This window comes from Trachypithecus francoisi, unplaced genomic scaffold (assembly GCF_009764315.1).
Source record: "Trachypithecus francoisi isolate TF-2019V2 unplaced genomic scaffold, Tfra_2.0 Lachesis_group15, whole genome shotgun sequence".
NCBI lineage: Eukaryota > Metazoa > Chordata > Mammalia > Primates > Cercopithecidae > Trachypithecus > Trachypithecus francoisi.
The window spans coordinates 51691704-51717052 of NW_022681460.1; the positions used below are offsets into that span (position 1 = coordinate 51691704).

Genomic DNA, 25349 nt, shown 5'->3' on the forward strand with positions numbered 1-25349 from the left:
GGCAGATCACCGGAGGTCAGGAGTTCGAGACCAGTCTGGCCAACATGGTGAAAACCATCTCAACTAAAAATACAAAATTAGCTGAGCGTTGTGGCGGGCACCTGTAATCCCAGCTACTTGGGAGGCTGAGGCAGTAAAATCCCTTGAACCCAGGAGGTGAAGGTTGCAGTGAGCCAAGATCACGCCACTGTACTTCAGCCTGGGCAACAAGAGCAAAACTCCATCTCAAAAATAAATAAATAAATAAATAAATAAATAAATAAATAAATAAATAAATAAATATAAACTACTGATGCCCATGGGTGAGACCAAAGGTAATAAAAGCTAACCTCTGGGCTATGATCCAAATGAATTAATCAGAAGGGGAAACAGGCTTCGGAGGGCATCAAGCAATACCTTCTACCCAGGCAAAGGATGTGCTGGTGGTTCCAAAGTCTGCCCAGGTAGACGACTGTCAAGACAAATCACCAAGCCCCAGCTGTGGCTCTGCAAAGTGGCTGCGAGTGAACAGCACGTTCAGATGCACACACTGCAGTGGCTTCCAGAATTGATAAAATGGATCTGTTCAAACCCGATTGAAACTGCATTTTCCTCACTTTTCTATAGAGGGGTTTTCTGACACATCATGGCTAAGCACAAAAGTGACAGATGCATTGATGGCCCTCATCATTTGGTGGCAGGAAGGAAGAGGACATTCACAAGCACCCGGCCCAGCATTTCCCTAAATGTTAAATGCGTCCCACTGGCGGGACAGGGAACCACATGGATGTATTCACTACCTAGGATTGCAGAAACTAACAAACCGGATGGTTTAAAACAACAGAAATTTATTCTGCCATAGTTCTGGAGTCTACCAGTCTGAAATCAAGGTGTCCACAGGACCCAGCTCCCTCTCAGGACTCTAGGGGAGAATCCCTCCTGGCCTCTCTCTAGCCTCCGCTGGTGGCCAACAATCTTTGGAGTTCCTTGGTTGGAGACACAGTGCTCCAATCTCCACTGTGATGGAGCACTGTGTCTGTGGCCACAGACACCACTGTGGTGTTCTCCCTGTGTGTCACAATCTGTGTCCAAATTTCCTTCTTCTAAAGACACCAGTCATGGGATTAGAGCCCTAATTCAGTATGACTTCCCTTTAACTTGAGTACATCTGCAAAGATCCTATTTCCAAATAAGATCCCATATCCAAAAAAGATTCCAGATACCCTAGAATTTGAACATACACAATTCAGCCTACAACAATTAGTAAATTTTTTTTATTGTCATGTATTTCAGTGTACATCCATGACATACAATTAGCACATCAAACAATGATTTCACTGACATAGGATGAATGCTTAAGCTGACTAATTGCTAAGGTTAAAAGAGTTAATGTAAAGGAATATCTTGAGTAGACAGTTCTATAAGTGTTACTCAGACACAGTAGAAATTGTGAAGGTAGTAAATTAATATTTGGAATGCATTGAGCTAGCCCCAACCTATCTCTTCAGGCAGGGTGTTGTCTAGAAAAGAAACGACAGTAGATAACTGAGTCTCTTATTTGAAAGCTTCCCCAAAGAGATTTTACAATCTCCTTCAGAGTGAGGCCATTGTGCTATGAATCTCGTTGCCTAAAATTTCCTCCTTACATCTAGCCTAAATCCCTCTTGCTTCAGTTAAAACACAAGACTGCTGGACATATACTCTTTATACTATCCAACACGTTAGGTCATCCAACATGCAGGCAGATGAATTCTAGGTATGCAGAACTTCTAGGAGTTTAAGAATTCAACTGAACTGTGATATATGCTTGTTACCTAAATCCAATATTTAAAGTTAGTAAAAAGAAAGGACCAAGTCTGTACTTGGAGAGGGAACCCCCACTTTTCAAGCGCCTTTGTGGCTGACTGGTGAGCAAACACAAGATGGGGCCAGCCGACCTGTTGGAGGATCTAACTCCCGCACACAGACTTCTGGCAGACCGCAGTCACAGGTGAAGGCACTCATGGTCTTTTCCTCCTGTGTCTGTACAAAATCCTTTTCCACCTGAAAGAAGCTGTCTTGTCACCCTGGCACCACTCATCAACAAGAGGCTCCCACCCAGCCTATGTGAGGCCATTTAATTGCAGTGGAGAATGCCAGCTAAACAAAGCAAGGTAAATGAGTGACTTTTTACACACTTCTGTAACCCTCTGTGTCCAGCCAAGAGACTAATGTTGCCATTTAAGAATAGTTAAATCTTTTCCTCCAGAAAAAAAGAACAATCTGCCTTTTGCACAGTCACAAGAGCATGCTTAAATAGAAAGGAAAACGCACATGTGGCCCGATCAAAGAAATCTGCCACATTTTCAAGGTTTAGTGTCCTGGGAGCTTTCAGGACAGACTGATGGTCCTTTTTCACCATCTCTAAACCTGCTTGTGGACTATGGTTCCCTCCAGCCACTGTGTATTAAGCCTATTAGTGAGGCCAAAGAACACTCTAGAGGCGTGTAAACCCAGTCAAGCCTCAAGGGATACCTGTTTGCAGAAGAATCTGAACTGTGCCTAAGTCTTCTGGTTTAGGGAACAAAGCTTCAGGGTTCTGAGTCCAGAGTGTGTGGATTCCTCCCTGGCTCCCTGCCCACTGCTGAAGCCTGGGGTAGAGATGGGGTTGGGGAATGACCTGTATTCATGGCTTCTAGGACACTCCGGTGCAGCCCATTTCTGCTGCAGGCCCGGAGGGTCAGGTGTGAGCCCCTGGAATACAGAGAACCTCCAAAGAGAGAAGCAGAAAGAGAAAGAGGTGCAGGAGAAAGCCACGAGCCAGAGAGAGAAAGAGAAAGTCCCAAAGCAGAGTGGCAGGGAGGGGGAAAACAGACCTTGTGTATAAAACTATAGATGCTCCTGACCAAGTGTCAGCTCTCTCCTCACTTAGGACATAAGACCTAACTACTTACAGCCCAGTGGGCTCGGACTATTGATTTTATTTTTAAAAATTAAACTGGCATTTCACTTGGATTCGCTAACCAAATGAAGTCCTGAAACACAATTCCACTATGTAAAATTATTCTCACATAATACCTGTTCAGGCAATAAGAACCAAAACATCTAGTCTTAGACACTACTCTTTGTCATTGCTAAACAGTTCTGTCTGTCTTTCTCTCTCTCTCTCACCTCCCACTTCCCACATCAGTCTTCCCAGTTGAGGGAGCAGCTGCAGAGTGAGTGCTTTCCACAATCAGCACGGCCACCTTCCTCCAGACTGGGAGCCCTGGCCTTGCTCAGGATCGATCGCCTGACCCCTTTGCAGGTCTGCCCGGCCCCGCCGGCTACACACACCCTGCCCAGGCTATGGTCAGTGTCCTGCGGGCTCCGCGTGTGAATGGTTTGGCTCGGCTTGCTGACAGAGAAGACAGCATCAGAGATCCCCAGCCCTGAAACCCAGACCGGAAAGGGCAGGAGTGCAGCTGGCAGATTTGTAGAGCTGTGGAGCAGCTACCCCTCTTTGCTTAGCCAGATGCCATCACCTAGAGAGTTCAGGATAAGGAGACCTGCAAGGAGAGGGGCAGGAGGGAGAAAGCGCAGGAAGCAGTAGCAGGTGCTTGTGCCAGCTGCACCTCTTTTACTCAGAGCCCAGACACAGGTGCTTCCGTGCCTACCTTGGTGGTTGTGTCTCCGCCACCCGGCAGCCTCTCCCGCTCTCCTCTGGGGGACCGCCGGTTTCCAGCACGTGCTTGGTGCTGTGGGATGCAGAGGGGCCTTCTGCTGTGAATCTCTAAGGGACTTCCTGGTGACCGAAACCGAAGGTTTCCTCCCCTGCATGCAGCCTTTCACTGAGGCTCCTGTGGAGGTTTGCAGATTTTCTTTTCTCAAACTCAGTCCCGCCCCTTGTTCTTGCAGATAAGGGAGTTTTCCCTTAGGGCCCTCTGTGGCCTCCTGGCCCAGCGTTTCTGGTTCAAAGGGCACAGGGCCGTACTACCTATGAGGCTGAGCATTCATTCGCTTCAATTAAATTTTCCATTAACTCAGTCTCTGGCCAGTATGGATTTTTTCTCTAAGGTTGTCTCTGCAGTTCAGATCACTCAGCCCTGAGAATCAACCTTATGACTCCCCTCTGGTCCATTTAAGTACATTTCTATTTTTTCTCCCCTAATGAGATGCGCAGCAAACAACCAACCATAATTTTAATGCCTGACACCTGAACTTCTTTAATCCTCTCAGATGTTTCCGGTTTGCTTAAGACTTTGTTCTAAGCCTAGGCGTTGATTTCCTCCTTTGGAAATTTTGACCAAAGGCATTTTTGACCAAAGTCATCTGTTTGGGATAATGAGTGCCCTTTCTGTGCTCTCAGGAGGAGAGCAGGTTCCATACCACCCTCCGTGCGATCTTGCAGCTTTGCCAAACCTCCACGCCAAGCTTATGAGAATTCCCGAGACCTGGGGGAGGTGAAGTGGGTGGGACTTCCTGTGGTCACGCTGTTTCCTCCACAGCCCCCACACTTTTTTGGTCTTTTGTAGAACCTTGGGGAAATTAAAAGTGGTCCTTAATCAGAAAAATGCTGAAGTTCCTGGAATAGAGGACACCTTGTAAGTTTCCTTTCTAAATGGACAGCTCAACTTTGAGAGAGGTTCATAGCACTCCTAGCATTGCTCACTCTAGTGGAGCAAGTTGCTGTGCTGTGAGATGCTCTGCAAAGGGACCCATCTGGCAACAAACCAACAGCTCAAGGGAAACCGAGTCCTGCTGACAACCGTGTGAAAAAGCTGGAAAAGTGGATCCTACCCTAGTTGAGGTCTGAGATGCAGCCTTGTGAGAGATTCAGAACCAGAGGGTCTGTGGTCCAGGCTACACCTGGCCCCCTGACCCACAGAAGCTGTGAGACCGTAAGTGTTATTTTAAGCCCCTAAGTGTTGGGGGTAATTTATTACACAGCAAAAGATAACTGATGTGGACAGAAAAAGGGAAGCTATTTCATTCCTCTTGATTCTGCATGTCCAGATTGGAAGTTGTCATTATTAACTCAGCAGTAGCTAGGATATATCTGGTACAGAATATCTGCCCACTTCTCTGCCAGGGAGTTTATGTTTGTTTGTTGTAGTTTTTTTAGCAAAGGATTTGTTGCTTATGAATGAAACCCAGAAAGCAGCCACTATTAGGAGAGAGTTCATGAAGTTCATCTTAGAAGCCTACTGGTTTCACTTTGGGAGGCCGAGATGGGTGGATCGCGAGGTCAGGAGATCGAGACCAACCTAGCTAACACGGCGAAACCCCGTCTCTACTAAAAAATACAAAAAACTAGCCGGGCGAATTGGCGGGCGCCTGTAGTCCCAGCTACTTGGGAGGCTGAGGCAGGAGAATGGCGTAAACCCGGGAGGCGGAGCTTGCAGTGAGCTGAGATCCGGCCACTGCACTCCAGCCTGGGCTACAGAGCGAGACTCCGTCTCAAAAAAAAAAAAAAAAAAAAAAAAAAAAAGAAGCCTACTGGTTTCCCAAGCTGCTTCAGCTCCTCTTGGCATGGTTTGCCATTCTAACCCTAGTTCTCATGCATGGACAACAGATAATGGTGGGGTAGTCTGCAGAGAGTAGTGCCTTAGGGTCCGCCACGGGGGCTCAGGGTTGCAGTCCAGGGGAACAACCAAAAGGGGTCTCTAACACAACCAGTGTAGGTCCTGGAGGCCTCGAATGGCTGCATCTCACATACCCTGTCCCTTTGTTTCCACCAGTCCTTGTGCTTCCACTATTCTGAGGTGTAAATCAGAGAACTTGGTTTCCAACCCCTTGGATCTATTTAGATGCCTGGCCCATCCCCCAGACCTACTCTTCTGTCAGAGGCAGGAGCCTCTTTGGACAGGTTCACCAGAAACACAGAACGTCTTCTGCAGTGGACACAAACACAACTGTTTGACAGAGAGACCGGGAGACCCCCCGCCATCTGGCCAGTTCTAATGGCTAACGGAGAATCGAGGAGGGGGGGTGCCACATGAAGGACTGTTCGCCTCTTGGAACACAGGAGATTTCCAGTCGATTTTGTCATTTGAAGAGAGGGCATAGGGTAGAGGTAGGGGTGTCTTTCAGAGGATTCCTGGGGTCAGCCTTCTAGGAAGAAGGAGTCCATTTGACCTCTTTTTTTCAGGCTGTTTTTCTCCTCCACACCCCTAAACAGTAGAAAGTCTATAAAGGGTTTACTGCCAGCATCATTCTGCTCCTCAAGTCTCAGGTGCTGGCATCTTTAATCCACAAAATAATTTGTGATTTAGGCAAGAAGAGTGTTCACTTCTTTTTTTGTTTGTTTGAATACAGTTACTTTCTACCAAAATTTTATCAAAGGGGTCAACATGACTCAATATTATAATAGTTCATATTGAGGATAACTTGGGCAATTAAAACAACTTAATTGGAACATTCGCTCACTGGTTAATAGTTATTGCGTAAATAACTTCCTCAGTATCTACAGGACATGAAAGAGAACCTGAGCCTTACAATGCAAAGGGATCCAATCAATTGCTAGACATAGTAGAGAATCCATTTTAAATTCTATGAAATGCAGGCTTTTCTCTGGAGGCCCTTTCTTTAAAAAATAGATTATATTGTTCCCTTTTAGTTCAATATTTTAAAATAGGTACAGATATCATAATTTAATGAAAGATATCACTGAAAATATAATAAAGCTTTTCCTAAATGAACTTACATAGGCACACAGAGAGAATTAGGATGAGGAATCCTGCCCTGGAGAACACTCTTTATTCCATGGTGTAAGGGTTCTAGCTTGGCCTCTATGGCCCTAAGTGTCAGGAAAAATATGAAGGCTTTTGTATTTTCTACAAAACTTGTGGACCCTTTTTAGTTTGTTGTTGTTGTTGTTGTTTTTGAGAAGGAATCATGCTCTGTCACCTAGGCTGGAGTGCAGTGGCACGATGTTGGCTCACTGCAACCTCCACCTCCTGGGTTCAAGTGGTTCTCCTGCCTCAGCCTCCTGAGTAGCTGGGATTACAGGCATCCACCACCACACCCGGCTAAGTTTTGTGTTTTTAGTAGAGACAGGGTTTCACCATGTTGGCCAGGCTGGTCTTGAACTCCTGACCTCAAGCAATCCACCTGCCTTGGCCTCACAAAGTGCTAGGATTACAGGCATGAGTCACCGCACTCGGCCTCAATACTTTTTCAACCTTTTCATCAAAACTTTCTACAAGTATTCTTAAGACCAGAGCTTGTCAATAGTTTATTCTCCTTCCAAATGACCCCCTTTCTAATGCTCATCTTGAGAATGAGACAACTCATTTGTCCATGTGGCCCTTGGTTGTGACAGAACAAACACAGCTCCACAATGCTCCAGTCATGTGGCCTGCACTGGGACACAAGCAAATGCAAAGGCATCTGCAGGAACTCACCTCCCTTCATTCCTTTCCTTTCTTTCTGTTTTTGCGGGAGAGGGGATTCCAGCTCTGTTTTTTTTTTTTTTTCTTCATTTTTTTAATTGTGGTAAAATACATATCACATAAAATCTTGGCTGGACACAGTGGCTCACTCCTGTAATCCCAGCACTTTGAGAGGCTGAGGCAGGTGAATTGCTTGAGCTGAGGAGTTCGAGACCAGCCTGGCCAACACGGCAAAACCCCGTCTCTACTAAAAACACAAAAATTAGCCAGGCGCGGTGGTGGGCGCCTGTAATCCCAGCTACGTGGTAGGCTAAGGCAGGAGAATCACGTGAACCCTGGAGGTGGAGGTTGCAGTGAGCTGAGATCGTGCCACTGTACACCAGCCTAGGTGACAGAACAAAACCTTGTCTCAAAAAAAAAAAAAAATTACCATCTTTACGATTTCTAAGCATATAGCTCAGTGATATTAAATACATTTAAAATGTTGCATAACCATCACCAGCATCTATCTCCATAACTTGTCTTGTAAAACTGAAACTCTTTACCCACTAATCAAGAACTTCCCCTTTCTTTTCTTTTTCTACCATCATTCCACATACTAATTCAAACAACAGATCAAACTCTGACACTGTCTGGTGGAGTAGGTACTCGTGTGGGTTTTGTAGATATGAGGAAATTCTCCAGGCAGCTGGAATGATGGGCTCTGCCTGCCCCGTGGTTGTCATCCAGCCCTGATGTAGCCAGAGCACAAGGACATGGGGAAAACATCCCGAGTGGGAAAGGCAGGAAACCCAGGAGGAGAAGAGAATTGATCTTCCTAGAGTGTAATTTCCTCCTTGATTTTGCAAAATGAGGGCTGGGTTTTGTTCTGTTCTTTCACATCTTTGCTGGAAGAAACACAGGTGTACCACAAGCCCCTTGTGGACATCTATTGTGTGCAGTCCGCCCTCTGAGCTGAGAAACAGGGACGCACACCCCACCCAGCCAGTGCTGGATAACAGGCCTTATGGACAGCAGGACTGGAGAGGAAAAGCAAAGAGCCGGGGATGAGAAGACCTGCTCTCAGTTTCCTCCCTGCTGCTATCTTGCTGTGTGTGTGGCTCTGAACAAGTGACCTGGGCCCTGTGCACCTCACTGCATTACAAACAGGGGAGCTCGGTACTATCTGCCAACTGACTAAATGGATGGGTCCATGTAATGAAACTCATGCCTCTTGATGAACCCTGTTCCCTTTTAAAAATAAATGATCTTTCGTAAAGATAGACATTCTCCATATAGTTATTCTCTGTAATGTTATTCTATTAGATAAATGTGTAGTTAGGCAAGGAAGCAGGTTTGATTTCTCAATGCTGAGTGTATAGGTTCAACCGTAACGGAACACTGTGAGTGACTATTACTGGGAGGGTGTTCTGGTGCCTGCTCAAAGACCACCAGCCAAGGAAGGAAACAGTAAACCTCAAGAATAAATGTCCGTTCTCATCTTCCACCCCCTGCCATCTGTATATGAAAGAAGCTACTCAACAAAAGTAAACAATCTGTCCCCATTATGCTAAACCTTCAAAAGGCAGGAAACCAGCTACTAAATTAGATCTTGCAGAAGAGTTCAACTCTCACATTTGTGGTTTCCAAAGATCTCCTACTCTTGGTAAGCAGACAATTTGTTCTGTCGTGTTGCATAGAATTCAAGTCAGTAGGTATTTACTGCATATTTGCTGTGTTTCAGGCTCTGCTGGGGACCCCCAGGCCTATCTAGCAGGAAGATGAGATCTGGACGCAGAGTCCTGCAATATAAAGCAGAATCAAATGCCATTGTGGACGTGGAAATAAGGATCTGGGGAGAACAGAGGGACATCTTCTTGGGGTTGGGGAAGGTTGAAAGGGCACCAGAGACCATGCTTCAGGTGCTTGCCGGCCATAGGGAGAAATTTGTTTGTTTATTTGTCATCATTCTTTCCTATCTTTCACCCTCTTCCCCAGATATGCAAGCCTTGTCTTTCTCCTCTGGATTTACACAAGTGCCACCTCAATCCAACCACTCTGCTCTTCATGCCCTTCTCTTCCTTTCCAGCCCACGAAACACCTCTACTGGACATTGGATCATCTTCAGGGGCAACACTTATAGGAGAGAAGAACCATCTTAGCACAGACAGACTTACTGTGCTGAAAACTTCAAATAAGTTTCTCTGTGTGAGCAGGGCTCTGCCAGCTCACCCACACTCTATCACTCAGAGTGTGGTCCCCACCCTATCAGCTGCACCAGTATCAGCAGCACCAGTACCACTTGGGCACCTGTCAAAAGGCAGACTGTCTTGTGGAATGATAGACAATGCAGGCTTGTAATGGTGAGCAGGTGGAAGGGAAGAGGAGAATTATGTAATGGGTACAATGTACATTATCTGGGTGACAGGTGCCCTAAAAGCCCTACCTTCAGCATTGTGCAATCTATGCATGTAACAAAATTACATTTGTACCCCACAAACTTGTACAAATACAAAATTGAATTTAACTTAATTAAATTTTTTTCAAAAAAGAAATGCAGGCTTTCAGGGCCCACCCCAACTTTACTGAATCAAAATCTGAATTTTAGCAACATGCTCAGGTGGTCTCTGCACATTAAAGTTTGAGAAGCACTAGCTAAAGCATATTTATACTCAGGTCTTTTTAAATGTTAACACTCAAAGGCAAGATAATATTTTCCCCATGGTCATCTCATGACTTCTGACAGAGCCACCAATGTTATCAAATCCATCTTTCTGCCTCCATTCTCCTAAAGCGCTCAGGGAGCTGTGTTACTTCCTCAAGCACAAACCACATTCAGATGTCAGCTAATAAAATTGGAAGGAAATAACTAAGTTCCTGGTCTCAAGCCAAGAACTCTAACCTCCAGGCTGAATTCAGGCAGCAGGGAAGCCTGAAGGCTGATTTTCCCTAAGCACAGGAAAAAGATCATTTGAAAAGGGAGTTTATAACTTCGGGAGGCCGAGGAGGTCGAGACCAGCCTGGGCAACATGTCGAAATCCCGTCTCTACTAAAAATACAAAAATTAGCCAGGTGTGGTGGCGCACACCTGTAATCCCAGCTACTTTGGAGGCTGAGGCTAGAGAATTGCTCGAACCTGGGAAGTGGAGGTTGCAGTGAGCCGAGTTCACACCACTGCACTCCAGCCTGGGCAACAGAGCCAGACACCATCTCAAAAAAAAAAAAAAAAAGTGAGAGTTTATATTTCAAAGGTCTGAGGAAGAGATGTGGAAGAAGCCCTCCCTCTTCTTCAGGGGAAGAGGTCTTGCTTCTAATACAGCCACTTTGTCTTGGTGTCCATACCTTCACCTCTGGGACGCCCTTGCTAATGCTTTGAGGGTAACCTGCCCTCCTGCTGTCCAGGGCTGTTCTCTGCCACCTCCAGCCCGGAACTGTCAGCCTGTAAGGGACCAGGGAGGACATCTTGCTCCTACTCCTCCGGGTGGCCAACATTCCCACTAATGACCCTAACAAGTCACACATATCTGTCACCAACAATGGGGAGATCATTATCACCTACCTCCCAAGCAGCCCCTTCAAGTTCTGAGTGTCTTTGACATTTCAAAGCTCTTTACAATGTCAACTTCACCTGACTCCTAAGGGAACTATCTTCCGAGAGTTCCATCTGCTTATTTAACTGCCAAGTTCTCTACCTGGGAGAGTGTTCCTTAAATCTATGCTTCTCTAACGTGTCTTCAAAACACCTGGGGATCTGTTGTTTGAAAGTCTGGGAGGGCCACTGAGTTTTTTGCCTTTGGTGGGTGATAGCAATGCCCCTGACCAGAGTTTGAGGGACAAGACCTTATTTAGTCTCAGTTCTGTTCTTCAGGACCACAGAGAACAAAGCCACCTGACCTGCTGTCATACATGGAACATAAAATCATATCTTTCCCAAATCTTCTCTTTCTTCTTCCAAAAACATCCCAGTTCCTTCCATAATTCCTTAGCTGTCATGGCTTTGCATCTTGTTATCATCTGATTAACTGTCTTCTGGAAATTTTCCAGTGAGTGTTAACAAGCCCTTTAGGTGCATGACACCAATCCTGGAACTCTTCAACTTGAACAGAGCAACCCTGTGGCCAAGTAGAACCAGGCATTGTCCGGATTCAGATAAGCCCATGACCTTACAATCTTGTTCAGGAACAATGTGGTCCTATGGATGTATGGAGCCTCAAATTAAAAAAAAAAAAAACCTCCACCCTTCCCTCATACAAATGCATATGCCTTTCTTATCACAATGGTGAGAAAATGGATGATAAACTAATTCATCCTCTAACATACTAGTAACTTAACATGTTGTTTAAAGGAACTTTGACAAGGTGATCTTAAAGAGACAACATCTTACTCTAAAGGCAAACTCCCTAATGGTGTCATTGTAGGACTGGGAAAGACCTGTAGGGTGAGGGTACTGCTCAGAGCATACCATGCCATCCCTGCTTCCTCCACTTTCCCCAAGGCTCCCTGACAAACAAAATTCACAGCACTCAGCTCTGCTGAGAAATCAGTGCCACAAGGTTGGATAATTTAGAGCAATTTATTTTTTCAAAGTAGTTATGAGCTGGGAAAGGGCTCAAGAGAACAACTGGGGTCATTACTTCCAAGCCTCCCAGCTGACTGGGAGGAAAATTAGCTTTCAACTGGAGACATCAGCTTCTAGGAAGGAAGGCTGTCATCCTCCTGGAATAAAATGTTAAAAGGAAACTATTTTAGGTTAAATTTTAGCTGAGCTGCAAGACAATAGACACCATATACCACAGTAAAGTGTGAGACCACCCTGCGGGTCTTGCAAAAAGAGACGGTGGAAAGCCAGTTTTACACCAATAGATGACTACCCACAACCATCCTGCAAACGAGGTTGTAGAGGCAGAGAAACAGGTTAACTAGAAGAGAAATTTTGGAGAAAACGATCCAGTGTATGGCTTCAGTGTGAACACATGAATAGCTTGAGATCTGTCCTCTGGAGCTTAAGAGACAAGCTCTAAAAGATGGCTGTTGGCTGGCAGAGCAAAGGAGAGGTGTCTGCAGGGATCAACCAATACATCCAGAATTTGTTTGGTCAGAGGATGTGTGAGTGCTTCTCAAGGACCAGATGTGGGCCATCAGAAGACATAGATCTGCAGCAGGATCATCTTAGATCCTTTTCACAGGACAGTGTGGAGGCGCGAGAGGGCTTCAGCTGAATCTAGAGATTTACCCCCAGAGGCTTTGGACTGTGGAAAGAATTGTAAATGACCAGCTAGAGAAGAGTTGCATTTGTCCATGCCAATGCAAGTGCAGGTGAGAGATGGTAGGGTCACCAAAGAACACACAGGATGAAAAAGCCCACAGGATGAAGAATCAGCTTTAAACATCAGTTAGAAGCAGAGAGCATAATGCCAACTCATAGCAAGATTCATCACATACAAACTCCCCTATCTCTTGTGTCTCCTCCTTCCCCCATCCACTGTGAAGGGTTCCACCATCAAGGTTAGCAAGCTATGGGAGGAGGCAATAACATAAGGGGGAAGGTTGGGAGAGAAGCCAACCGTGCCCTTCCTTATTGCTGCAGGCAACTGGCCTGAAGCAAGCCTGAGCTGAGCGTGGGGCAGTCATTATGTCTTTGAGTGAAACTGAAAGTTCCAAGGCAGACTTCAAGTTCCAAACTGGTGGCATAGAATCTAGCTGGCTTCACTCCCCATCACAGAAAATCAAAAACAAATATACAGCACTGAGATTATAACCAGAAATATCCCAGAACTCAAATATGAAGAGGAGACAGTGCTTGGGGCCACAGAGAAGTGAAAAAACTCTGAGCAGAGGGTAAGAGAATCTGACTTCCACGTTCACATCCCTCCCTCCATCTGCTTAGCACCAAGCATGCAAAAAAATTTCTCCCAATTCACTGTTTCTACACTGGAAAAAGTGAGATCAAGGTAGACAACCAGCTTTCACACCATCTTGGTTTCCATGGCAGGGGGCCTGTCCTTGCCTTAATCCATAGGAAGCATTGAGAGTGCCCGAAGGGAGAAATATCCCCGAGGACAGCCAAAGACAAAGCAGGGAGGTGGAATTACCATCCCCAGCCCTGGAAACTCTGCTTAGTTACTTGCCCAAGGGAGATTTCAAATCAGTGTGGCTGTGAAGCAGTACCACATAGTAGGAGGTTTGCCCACAGATCCTCTGGGCACTCCCCCCAGCCAGCCTTCCCACACTGCTGGTATATACCTTTTTGGGACCTCCTGCATTTGGAAAAGGCAGTGCTTCCATCATTCACTAGAGCTAAGGCAAACCTGGGCTTAAGTTGCCATGTAGAGCCAAAAAATGAAAGACAGTGACCTAGCAGTAAAGAACCTATATATATATATATATATATATATATATAATATATATATATATCCAATAAAAGCCAAATAAGTCAGAGAAGACTGAAATAAATATTCCTTCAATGCAAAGACATAGACATATCCACAAGAAACAACGGCCAACAGGAAACCGTGATCTCCCCAAATGGGCAAGGCAAGGGATCAGAAACTGACCCTAATAAGATGGTAATATGTGAGCTCTCTGACCAAGAATTCAAAATAGTAGTTTTAAGGAAACTCACTGATCTCCAAGATAACACAGAAAAGCAATTCAGAAATATATCAGAGAAATTTAACAAAGAGATTGAAATAATTACAAAAATCAAACAGAAATATTCCAACTAAGAAATACATTGGCTGAACTAAAAAATTTATTAGAGACTCTCAATAGTGAAGTAGATCAAGCAAAGGAAATAATTAGTGACCTCGAAGATAGATTATTTGGAAATACGGTCAAAAGAGAAAAAAGGAAAAGGGATGAGAATCAATGAAGATCACTTACAGGATACACAAAATTACCTCAAAAGACAAAATCTAAGAATTATTAGTGTTCAAGAGGGAGTCGAGCAAGAACAAGGGGTAGGGAGCTCACTTAAATAAATAATATTCCAAAACATGAGAAGGATCTAAATATCCATGTATAGGAAGGGCAGAGAACACCAAACAGATTTTAACAAATAAAACTACCCCAAGGCATACATTATAATCATCAAACTCTCAAAGGCCAAGGACAAAGAGAGAATCCTAAAAGCAGCAACAAAAAAGAAGCAAATGACATTTGAAGGAACCCCAATTCATCTGGCAACAGACTTCTCAATGGAAACCATATAGGCCAGGAGGGAATGGAACAGCATTTTCAATGTACTAAAAGAAAAAAAAAACTGTTATCCAACACTATTGTATCAAGCAGTTATCCTTCAAATATGAAGGGTAAATAAAGTTTCTCCCAGACAAACAAAAGCAGACAGAATTCACCACCATCATAGGCATCTTACAAGAAATGCTAAAGGGAGTTTTTCAATGTGAAAGAAAAAAACACTACAGGTACAAAGCCTTTTGGTACCATTACATACACGGACAAACCCAGAACACTCTAATACTGTAACTGCTGTGTCTAATCCACTTATAAAGCTAGTATGAAGCCCAAAAGACAAAGCTATCAAAAGCAATAATAGCTAGAACAATCTCTTAAGAGATAGGTAATATCAAAACATATAAATAGAGGCAATTAAAAGTCAAAATGTAGAGGGGATGGAGTTAAAAGGCAGGATTGTTTTTTCATTTTTTCCTTGCTTCTATTCTTGTCTGTGTGATCTAAAATAAGTTGTAATTTCTTTAAAATAACTTTTTATATCTGTAGCATATTTTTTATAAGCTGCATGGCAACCACATGTAAAAACCTATAATAGATTCACTAAGAATAAAGTTCAATTATCACCCTGACCTGGACATATCTATTATTGACTAGAGAACATTTTGTAACCTGAAAGGAGCCAGAAAAGCCAATATTTGTCCTGAATTTCATCCGTAGTCGGGGAAGAACTAGTCCCACAGGATACACTTAGAGGACAATGGGAGACGTGGGTTATGTTGCTTTATGATGATGTCCCATGGGTCATTGTGTGTTCCATGTAACAATGAGGCAAGCATCTGAGAAGTAAAATCACACGATTCTACTTTTCTCATTGCAACACTCACTAGAAGATAAATAGCTTAAGAATATGTTTGTGAGTCAGCTAGGGTTTACAGGCGAGGCCAGATTGAAAGACTGTCAGAACCAGAAGAACGTTCTGTATCAGCAACTCTAACCTCTCATTTACCGATAGGAAACCTAGGCCCAGAGAGAGATGAGACTTCTCCAAGCTCACATATATAGAGACATCAAGAAAAACATAAAAGTAAATAGCATCTGCTCACACCAACCATATTTAATTAGGTGCCTTCCTTTGTAGAGGCCAAATTTCTTCCTGTTTCCCAGGACTCAGAGAGATAAAAGCAAAATTGTAGGAAAGATTTCGATAGTATGCAAGAAAAGCTATGCTGAGAATCTAAATTTATCCTTTCCTGCTGTCCCCTTGAGTTGGAGACATAGCCTCTCTTATGATAAGTATCCTTTGGTTGAATGTGCTAAACCTGTCTGTGAGCACATACCTGCAGATGTATCTGGTTTTTATTATTTGTAACAGTTACTCTATTTCTCAAAAACTTTCCTAAGCTCATGCATTTGACTTATCCAAGGCAGGGTTTCACACAGTGCTTGAAACAGAAGAGGGTTCACCAATGTTTGCAGACTAACATAATAACTGGATTCCAGTTGTAATGCCTGTGTGCTTTTCATATACCAACAACTCTGTGTTCAGAGACAGACAAAAGGCAACATTTCTACCCATCCCTGAGATTCACCTTCACCTCTTTGCAGACCTATAACTCAGGACTGCTCAGCAGAGAAGGAGCACCTCCTATTGGCATCTAGCCCCTTGGGTAGACAACACTGTGTCATGTATGCCCGTGTGGCCTTGCTACCCTCCCTAAGGGCCACTTTTCCATCCTGAGCTACTCTGTGGCTAATGGTACAAACAGGTGCTCAACCCCTAGGCCACTTTCCATCTTGTGACGAGAAAGGAACGCTAACCTTTGCTGGAAGGCATATTTAATATATGGCCCAGTCAAATCCCTGCAATAATAGACACTTCGTTGCACCTTTAATTCATATGGCTAGGCATCTGAGACTCCCAGGCAGGACCAACATCATTAATTCTACAGCCCTAGTTCCTTAGTTTTGTAGTCCTGCAACTACTCAACAATGACAAATGCCCAGAGTTTCAACTAGAAGAGAGTAAAGAAACTTATTTGTTATATATGATGTGATGTGGTCTCGTTGTCTAAATTCTAATAACATAGACCTAAAAGTTATAATGTCAGCTCTTCATAGCTGGAGGGACCACTTCCCTCTGCAGCCTAGGGTGGGGACTGTCCAGGCACCCCTTTGTCCCAGCCAGCTTTAAATGCTTCCCAGGCACCCAGACAGGCAGCCCATGGGGCTCCAGTGGCAGAATTCCCAGGACCTACAATGGCTACCTCCGTAGTGGAAGAGCAGAGACATCTGGGACAGGCAGGTGTCCCTGCAGGTGGGGTAAGCAGGACGAGGCCTACCTGATTCCATCCTTCCTTCCTCTTTCTCTTGAACTTTCTCAGAGGCACTGCAGCCCCTGGGAAAGGGCTGGTGGCTGAAGAGGTCGTCGCACAGGAGGCTTCGGCACAGCTTGGCAAGGAAGCGGAGGACATAGCCGACGCTGTTCACCACAGGCAGGCTCCGCAGGTGCTGTTTGCCATCAAAGGAAGCTGAGACTGGAAAATCAGAGAGAAGGCAGCTTAGAGCCGGGCACTGGAGGAAACCTCAAGTCAATTGGCCCTGGTGAGGATTTTTTGTTTGTTCATTTTTGTTTTGCTGCTAAGCAGGCTGTATTTGCATTTCACCTGTTTGTTCACAATGTCCTGTTTCTGGTCATGATCCCACCAGGGAGACCACATTGCATTTAGTTGTCACGTCTCCTTCATCTCCTTGATCTGACTGTTTCTCAGTCTTGCCTTGTTTTTCATCACTCTAACAGCTTTGAAGGGTACTGCTCAAGGTAAAATGTCCCTCCGTTTGGATTTGTCTGTTTTTCTCATGATTAGACTAGGGTTATGGGTTCTTTGGGACCACAGAGGTGAAGTACCCTTTCTATTACATCACATCAGGGGATAAAACTGGAGGAGGGCTGTGACCATGGAAGAAGGGATTTCTCTGACTCTGAAGGATCTTGAATAACAAGACATGCCCTGAGATGGAGTTGAAACCATGATGTTTCCCCACTGCCCTGCATGGTGGTAAGTGCTATGAAAAAGGAATGGAGCAGAGTACAGAAGTACAAAGAGGCCAGGTGTGGTGGCTCACGCCTGGAATCCCAGCATTTGGGAGGCAGGTGGATCGCATGAGCTCAGGAGTTCAAGACCAGCCTAGGTAACATAGTGAGGCCTTCATCTCTACAAAAAATTGTAAAAAATTAGCCAGACTTGGTGGCATGCTCCTGTAGTCCCAGCCACTTGCAGGGCTGAGGTCAGAAGATTGCTTGAGCCCGGAAGATGGAGGCTGCAGTGAGCCGTGATAGTGCCACCGCACTCTAGCCTAGGCGACAGAGTGAGACCCTGTCTCAAAATAAATAAATAAATAAATAAGCAAACAGAGAGTGACAAGGGCTGATATATTAGACAAGGGGTCAGAAAAGGATTCTTTGATACAGTGGCATTTGAGTAGAACCTAAAGGACATCCATGAGGTCATCTCGGCCAGAACAGAACGGGGAACAAGAGAGAAATAACCAAGAGATTAAAGAGGTAGCCAGGGCCAGGTCACACAGGGCCTGTGGGATTTTGTAAGGACTTGGGCTTTTACTTGGAGTGACATGGGAGACATTGGAGGCTTTAGGGCAGAGGAGGGGCATGATCTGACTTAGATTTTTAAAGAACCAGAGAGGTTTGCTGTGGGTGGTGAAAGGTGGTTGGACTCTGGATATATTTTGAAGTGGAGCAAAAAATATTTTGAAGTGGAGAAAAACAAAACAAAACAAAACAAACAAAAAAACCCACAAAGGGTTGGAAGTGGGAAGTGGGAGAAGGAGAAAAGCCAAGATGAGGATCAGAAATCCAGTCTTCTTACCCAGGCGTGGAATCATCCTCTCCTTGAGCCCTGAGAGAGGCTTTCAGCTCACAGGCTCATAAAGGCCCTAGGAGTCCAGCAGACCTAGGACAGACCCTGGCCACACCCGCTGTTCCCAGGCCTGAGTATGGCTGCTTCCTCTGCAGAAAGACACCCATGGCCTCCTCGTGCAACCTAACCCAGGCCTTACCTGACACCATCTCGCCACCGTAGCCCTGCTTGACCAGAGAGAAGACCAGCTTCTGCTGGTGGGCGCAGTCGATGCAAGCTTGGACCGCCTGCTGCAGCACGGCCGAGGGCCGCTCAGGCCCGAAATGCTCCGGGAGCTGCTGCACCTTCCTCCTCTCCAGGTAGGGCCCCGCATTGGCCTGCTTGTTGATGTAGAGGCAGACTGCGGAGACAGAGGCCACAAAGCCCTCGGCATCAGGCACGCATCAGGCCAGCTGGAGGCTTCTGTGTACATGGGGGATGCCTCAGCCACGCCCCTTTGGCCCTGGCCTTGGGAAAGCTGGAAAGGGCAAAGTGGGGTGGATTCTTCCCAACTTAAGAAGTAAAAGAGGCAAAAGAGTTAGACACCCCAAGTGCCAGGGCCTGAACTCGGGGACTTTCTTGGTTGGAAACAGTTGGATAGGTGGGTCCACTCTGATCTACTGAAATCTGAATTAAAGACCATTATGGTGGCGCACATGGACCGTGTGTATACCGGTATTTCCATGCTGGGAAAGTACACAAACAAAACCTCCTCTACCTCCTCCAAAGGAGCTGTCAAGCTATAGACATTTTTCGCCATTTCTTTGTTAACTGTCTACGAACAAAAAAATCAAGATGACACTGATCACTACAGAGACTATGTATTCAACAAAGCTCTACAGACAGTGCTAGTTACAATCTCAGAGAAAATAAACATTCAACAACCCATTTAGGTGGACCCAGTCAATGGTCTCCACACTTTTAGGGTAATAGACCCCACTGATAAAAAATTGGGGGGCACATGTCCCAAACCATGTTTATTTATTTATAGGTTATATACATTCTTAACTGTATTAATGTATTGTGTGAATTTTTTACAGGAAAGTATCTAATTTATATAATATAATATTATATAAATGTTGTTTATATAATATTATATACAAACATAAAAATGTTAGAATGTCTACAAAACTGGTTTTCATATATGATAGACTTCAGTAAATGAAGTGGAGCCTTTATGAATTTTGCAATTAAAGAGGAAAAGAAATATAAATCCTTTTTTAGCCCAAAGATTTTGTACAGAGAAGATTGCCCAAAGAGTTAGTTATCATCAGTAAAATTAGTTCGGTCTGTTGGGTGAGGGATTCAGACCTGGTTTATACAAGTTCAACTTCATTCTATTCCATGACAATGAATAAATTCCAACCCCCAACTACCTATACCAGCTGTAATTTGGTAACAGTTGCCAAATTGGTCAGCCTGTCTTTGGACTGTTTGCTTAAAGATTTTTTATTGTCCCAGACATCAGGTCAGACTCCTTAATAAGTGAAGGGTGCCCTGGCCGACCTCTTGAGAAAAAAGTACCCAAAACTTGGAAATAAGACCCAAAAGTTATTTCCTTCACTTTCAATGACATTGTACAGCATTGTCTAATAAGCATTGTATACATTGTAAAACGTATCCAAGAAATAGAAATTGTAAAAGGATGAGATAAGATGAATAGGAATAGTAGGTGTTACATTGTCTTCCATACATTAATGACCCCTCTTGTGTATCTGCCCTCTCACTCCCCATCATCCTCCCATAAGCGTCTTACCTTAGAGGCCACTGGTGCAAAGGAGTGTTGAAGAGGGACTTTAAGAGGAGACCAATGGCATTTTGGAAAGACTAAGTAGTAACAGCAAAGGTGAAGAAATAGTATTTTTTTTGTTTTTTTTTTTTTTAGCACCTACTATAGTCTCAAGACAAGCATGTGGGTTGGGTGGTATTATTACTGCTTTACTAATGAAGAAACTGAGGCTTAAAGAAGTTAGATGACTGCTCAAAAACTGTAGCCAGTGATGTAACAGGAATTTGGATCAAGTCTTTTGGAAGACAGTCTGGTAGAGTCCAGGTCTCATCCCAGGTGATAAGAAAAATCTAACTAATAAGAGACCTTCATGCAGGCACTATGCTATGCCCTACAAAGAAAGCTTGAACAAAATGAAGCAGTCCCTGCCTTCACAGAGCATACGTCCCGGTGGGGGAAGCTGGCCTATTCAGATCATCCCATGAGCTGATGTGAGACCATGTGAAACTGTGGCTGTGAGAAACACGGGGAGGGGCTAGGAGAGCCCATCTGGGGGACCCTGGCAGGAAAGTTCGTGAGAACTTTCTAGAACAAAGTATGCCTGATCTGAGATGTAAGGGAAGAATAGGGTGGCCCGAAGGGATGATCACTCCAGATGGAGGGAGAGAATATGCTAAGACCCTGTTGCCAGTCCTGGGCACTGAGAGAAGAGCAGTGGGGTGAACCACAGGGTGGAGCCTGCAGGGCCTTGTCGGCCAGATTAACAAGTCTGGGCTTCATCTAAAAGCAACAGGAAGGACTGAAGGGATTTAAACGGGATAGGAGAGGGGCTGGGGTTGTGACATAGGGGGATTCTCTGTGTGTGTGTGTTTGTGTGCGTGTGTGTGTATGCGCGCACGCATGTGTGTGTGTGTGTGTGAGAGAGAGAGAGAGACACCATCAGATTGTCATTACTATTATGATAAAACTGTCAGTTGGTGGATGCCCTACCAGAGACAGAGATTGGGATACCTGCTACCCTGACTGGGTTGGAGGGTAGTGTGTCAGACTAAGGGAGAATGGGATCCTTAGGAAATCTGGAAGAGCAAACACAGGGACCAGAGCACTGTTTAAGGTGAGCAAGCTTAGATCAGTGCAACGGATCAGTGGAACCTGGCTCTGAAAAGAAACATCTGGCCACTCTGTGTCCCCCTGCCATCCACCTCCCTCCAACCAAAGCAACCACCTACACCCAAGCTGCACTGAAAACCAAGTTTTAAATAATCCAAGCTGTGGGACATGTAAACTGGTGCTCTCAGAGACTCTGGTCATCCTGTCTGCTGCCTGGCAAACACACTAAATCCCTAATTTGAGGCATCTCAGCAACAACTCTTTAATCTACAAAGCAACGATTAGATGGTGGCTGCCCTGTTCTCTACAGACCATCACAGCCTTGGAGTTCATTCTGCTGACCTACCTGTGAGAGCCTGTGGGGCCACCAAGCTGGGGACCGTGGCTGCGTCCTGAGGGATGGAGCTGAGGTCAGGCTCTGGGGTACTCCGTGGAGGTGAGAGGGCTAAGGGAGTCATGAGAACCCGAGACTTGATCTGGAAGAGAGAGCCCATTTGGTCAATGAGAATCTGGCAATGTTCTCTACACCCTTCCAGATTCTGTCCTAGACGGCAGTTAACCGTTGCTGCTCGATTATGCTTCCATGCCTTTCCATCCTGCAGCTTCAGGGCCTGAGTTGCAGATTCAAGTTCATGCTCAGGATTCATATTTGGGCTCACACTCAGAGATCACCTCTCATCCCACCCTTACAGAGGAGCCACCCAGGAAATGACAGTGTCAGGCAGTGAGTGCAGGAGCACACAGAGGTGCAAAGAGTTGGCATCCATGAACTCTTTGAGTGCAAATGCAGGATAGGAGAGTTTCCAGCCTGCACCCCTGTGTTCCCTAGAATCCTGTGGACAGGGCTTTCCCTGTAACCACCCAGCCAGAGACCAACCCTGAAGCTCTCGTCACTCTCTCCCAAGCTCTCTGCTCACAAAAATCACTGGATTCTGCTGGAAAAGAGAGCAGGAGCCATTCCTCCAAGAGGCTGAGATACTGCTGTGTTTATTTCCTGCAGCATAGTGACAAAACTAGCCCGGATGTGGACATGAGAATGAGCAGCGGCCACCTTGATGATTTCACTTGAAACCACAAAGGTGGACTTGAAATTTGCTCTTATGGAGTAAGGGGAAGATGAATAGTTGACGACTGGTTGATATCCATATTAACAAGTTACTCTTTATATCAAGACTAGTACAGAGACAAGCTTTTAATCTTAGCTCTCTACCCAAAAATAATGAAGAAAGTCAGTCATGTCCCTGTCTTCACCTCTGACCTATATCTAGTCCTCACTCCAGACCAATTAAGTCAGTCTCTGGAAGTGAGACTTGCACATCCGGAGTGTTTAAAGATGTTGAGATTCTAATACACATTTAAGTTTGGGGACCCTTGCCCAACACCAAAGCTTTTCAGTTTTTGCAATCAGCCTTCTAGAGGGTCTTGTTGAAATGCAGATTCTGGCCAGGCGCAGTGGCTCAAGCCTGTAATCCCACCACTTTGGGAGGCCGAGACGGGCGGATCACGAGGTCAGGAGATCCAGACTATACTGGCTAACACGGTGAAACCCCGTCTCTATTAAAAAATACAAAAAACTAGCCAGGCGAGGTGGCGGGTGCCTGTAGTCCCAGCTACTCGAGAGGCTGAGACAGGAGAATTATGTAAACCCGGGAGGCGGAGCTTGCAGTGAGCTGAGATTCGGTCACTGCACTCCAGCCTGGGTGACAGAGCGAGACTCCGTCTCAAAAAAAAAAAAAAAAAAGAAATGCAGATTCTGATTCAGGAGTTCTGGGCTAGGACAGGAAATTCTGCATTTCTAATGAGCTCCCAGGTATCACTGATGCTGCTGGTCCATGGACCACACTTTAAGTAGCAAGGTTGTATGTCTTACTGTTAACATGTGTGCAGTCCTCATCTATATCTTCACTTTCTTCCTGGATTTTTAGGATAGAATACTAATAATAGTCATGGAGAAATAGTATTTGAACTGCTACTTCCCCAGTCATTCTATATTCACTCATTTATTCATTCAACGAATATATATTGAGAACCTATTTCATGCCCAACACTCTTACAGCTGCTAAGGAAACAGCAGAAGTAAAGCGCACAAAAATCTTTGGCCTCATGGAACTGATATTCTGTTAGGGGGAGACAGACAATAAACAGAATAAATGGGTAAATGATATAGTAGATTAGATGTTAATAAAAGCTGATGATGAAAATAAGAAGGGAAGGGGCATGAGAAGTGCAATTGAGTTGTACTTTAGGCTGACATTTTAAAATAAGGTGGTTGAGGCATTTCTTGGGTAAAATTGCAGCCAAGATTTGAAGGAGGTGAGGGAGCAAGTCATACAGTGTCTAGGGAAAGAATATTCCAGGCAATGTCAATATCAAGCCCCAAGGTTCTGAGGCAGGAGTATGCCTGAAGGGTTTGTGCAACTGTAGGTGGGCCAGAGGGAGATTGGAGAGGAAATAAAGTCAGATTGGGCAGGACTTTGCAGGACACCATCAGTCTTTTAGCTATTACTCTTGAGCTCTTTTGAGCAGGGAAACAATAGGATCTAAACTAACATCTTAACAATCAATCATTCTCCTTCCTTCCTTCCTTCTTTCCTTCTTTCCTTTCCTTCTTTCCTTCTTCTTTCCTTCTTTCCTTCTTTCCTTCTTTCCTTCTTTCCTTCTTTCCTTTCTTTCTTTCTTTCTTTTCTTTTTTCTTTCTTTCTTTCTTTCTTTCTTTCTTTCTTTCTTTTTTGAGACAGAGTTTCGCTTTTGTTGCCCAGGGTGGAGTGCAATAGCGCGATCTCAGCTCACCACAACCTCCGCCTCCCAGGTTCAAATGATTCTCCTGCCTCAGCCTCCCGAGTAGCTGGGATTACAGGTGCCTGCCACCACACCTAGCTAATTTTTATATTTTCAGTAGAGACAGACTTTCACCATGTTGGCCAGGCTGATCTTGAACTCCTGACCTCATGATCCGCCCGCCTTGGCCTCCCAAAATGCTGGGATTACAAGTGTGAGCCACTCCCCCAGTCAACAGTCTTTCTGACTGTGGTCTTGAGAAGAGACTGAAAGAAGCAAAAGTGGGAGGACCACTAACCTACAGTAGCTGAGAGATGACAGTGGGTTGGATTGCGGTGATAGCAGTGGTGGTGATGAGAAGTAGACAGATCCTGGACATGTTTTGAAGGTGGAACCAACAAAATTTACCAACACATTGAATGTGGTATATGAGAGAAAGAAGAAAGTCAAAGATGACTTCAAGCATTGACACCAGGAGGGCTCTAGGTGGAGTAAGATTTTTTGTTGTTGTTGTTTGCTTTGGAGGGAAAGAGGATAGAGTGGAGGGGGCTAGAGAAGATCAGGGGTGAGTTTTGGGCGTGTCAAGTTTAAGATACTTGCTAGACGTCAAAGTGGAGATATTACTAGACAGTTGCATCTGGTAGAGTATAGGGTTCTGGGGGAGAACCTAAATGAAGACGTATGTTTGGAAATCATCAATATAGAGTTGGTATGTCAGACCATAAAAATGGAAGAGATCATCAGAGAAGTGAGTGCAGATGGAGAAGAGAAGGATCCAAACACTGAGCCTGCAAGATTCCAACACAAAGAGCCTGGAGAAATGAGAAAGGAACAAGCAAAAGAAATCAGGAAAGAGCACCCAATGGGGTAGAAAAAAAACTGGGAGAGGGTGGTAGTGTGGGAGTGAACGGAGAGGCTCTTTCAAGGAGGAGGTAGTGGTTAACCATGCTAAATGCTCTGATTAGACAAGAAAGACTAGGAGTGGCCATAAGATTTAGCAATTTATTAACAAGAAAGGTGGTGGCACAGTGAGTTGAACTGGAATAAGAAGAAATCTTTGCCCTCATGGAACTGACATTCTAATGGCCGGCGGGGGCGGGGAGACAATAAATGAATAAATAAGTATATGATATAGTATGTTAGAAGGTGATAAGAGGCAATGGTGAAAATAAAGAAGCAAAGGGCATGGGAAATGCAATTGAGGAGTTATACTTTGAGTTGAGATTTTAAAATAGGGTAGCTCCTGATTGGGAAAACGGAAAGAGAGGCACTGGGGTCAGTAAGTAAAGTCAACTCTTTCAAGGAGTTTTGTCA

General features: G+C 44.8%; 1 protein-coding gene across 16 annotated transcripts in view; it reads right to left on the reverse strand.

Moving 5' to 3' along the window:
* SCML4 (Scm polycomb group protein like 4) overlaps nt 1-25349 on the reverse strand; it is a 135734-nt gene that overhangs the window by 25929 nt on the left and 84456 nt on the right. For 12 of the 16 annotated variants that reach the window (XM_033234779.1, XM_033234764.1, XM_033234770.1 and 9 more), the window contains 4 exons: nt 21604-21733; nt 18579-18779; nt 16844-17038; nt 3615-3797 (listed from right to left, as the gene is read on the reverse strand). In XM_033234779.1, the coding sequence (XP_033090670.1) occupies nt 3615-3797; nt 16844-17038; nt 18579-18779; nt 21604-21733 (709 nt within the window). Of the gene's footprint in view, nt 1-3614; nt 3798-16843; nt 17039-18578; nt 18780-21603; nt 21734-22134; nt 22262-25349 lie in introns of those variants that run through there. The other 4 variants (XM_033234769.1, XM_033234780.1, XM_033234778.1 and 1 more) reach the window with 2 other exon arrangements.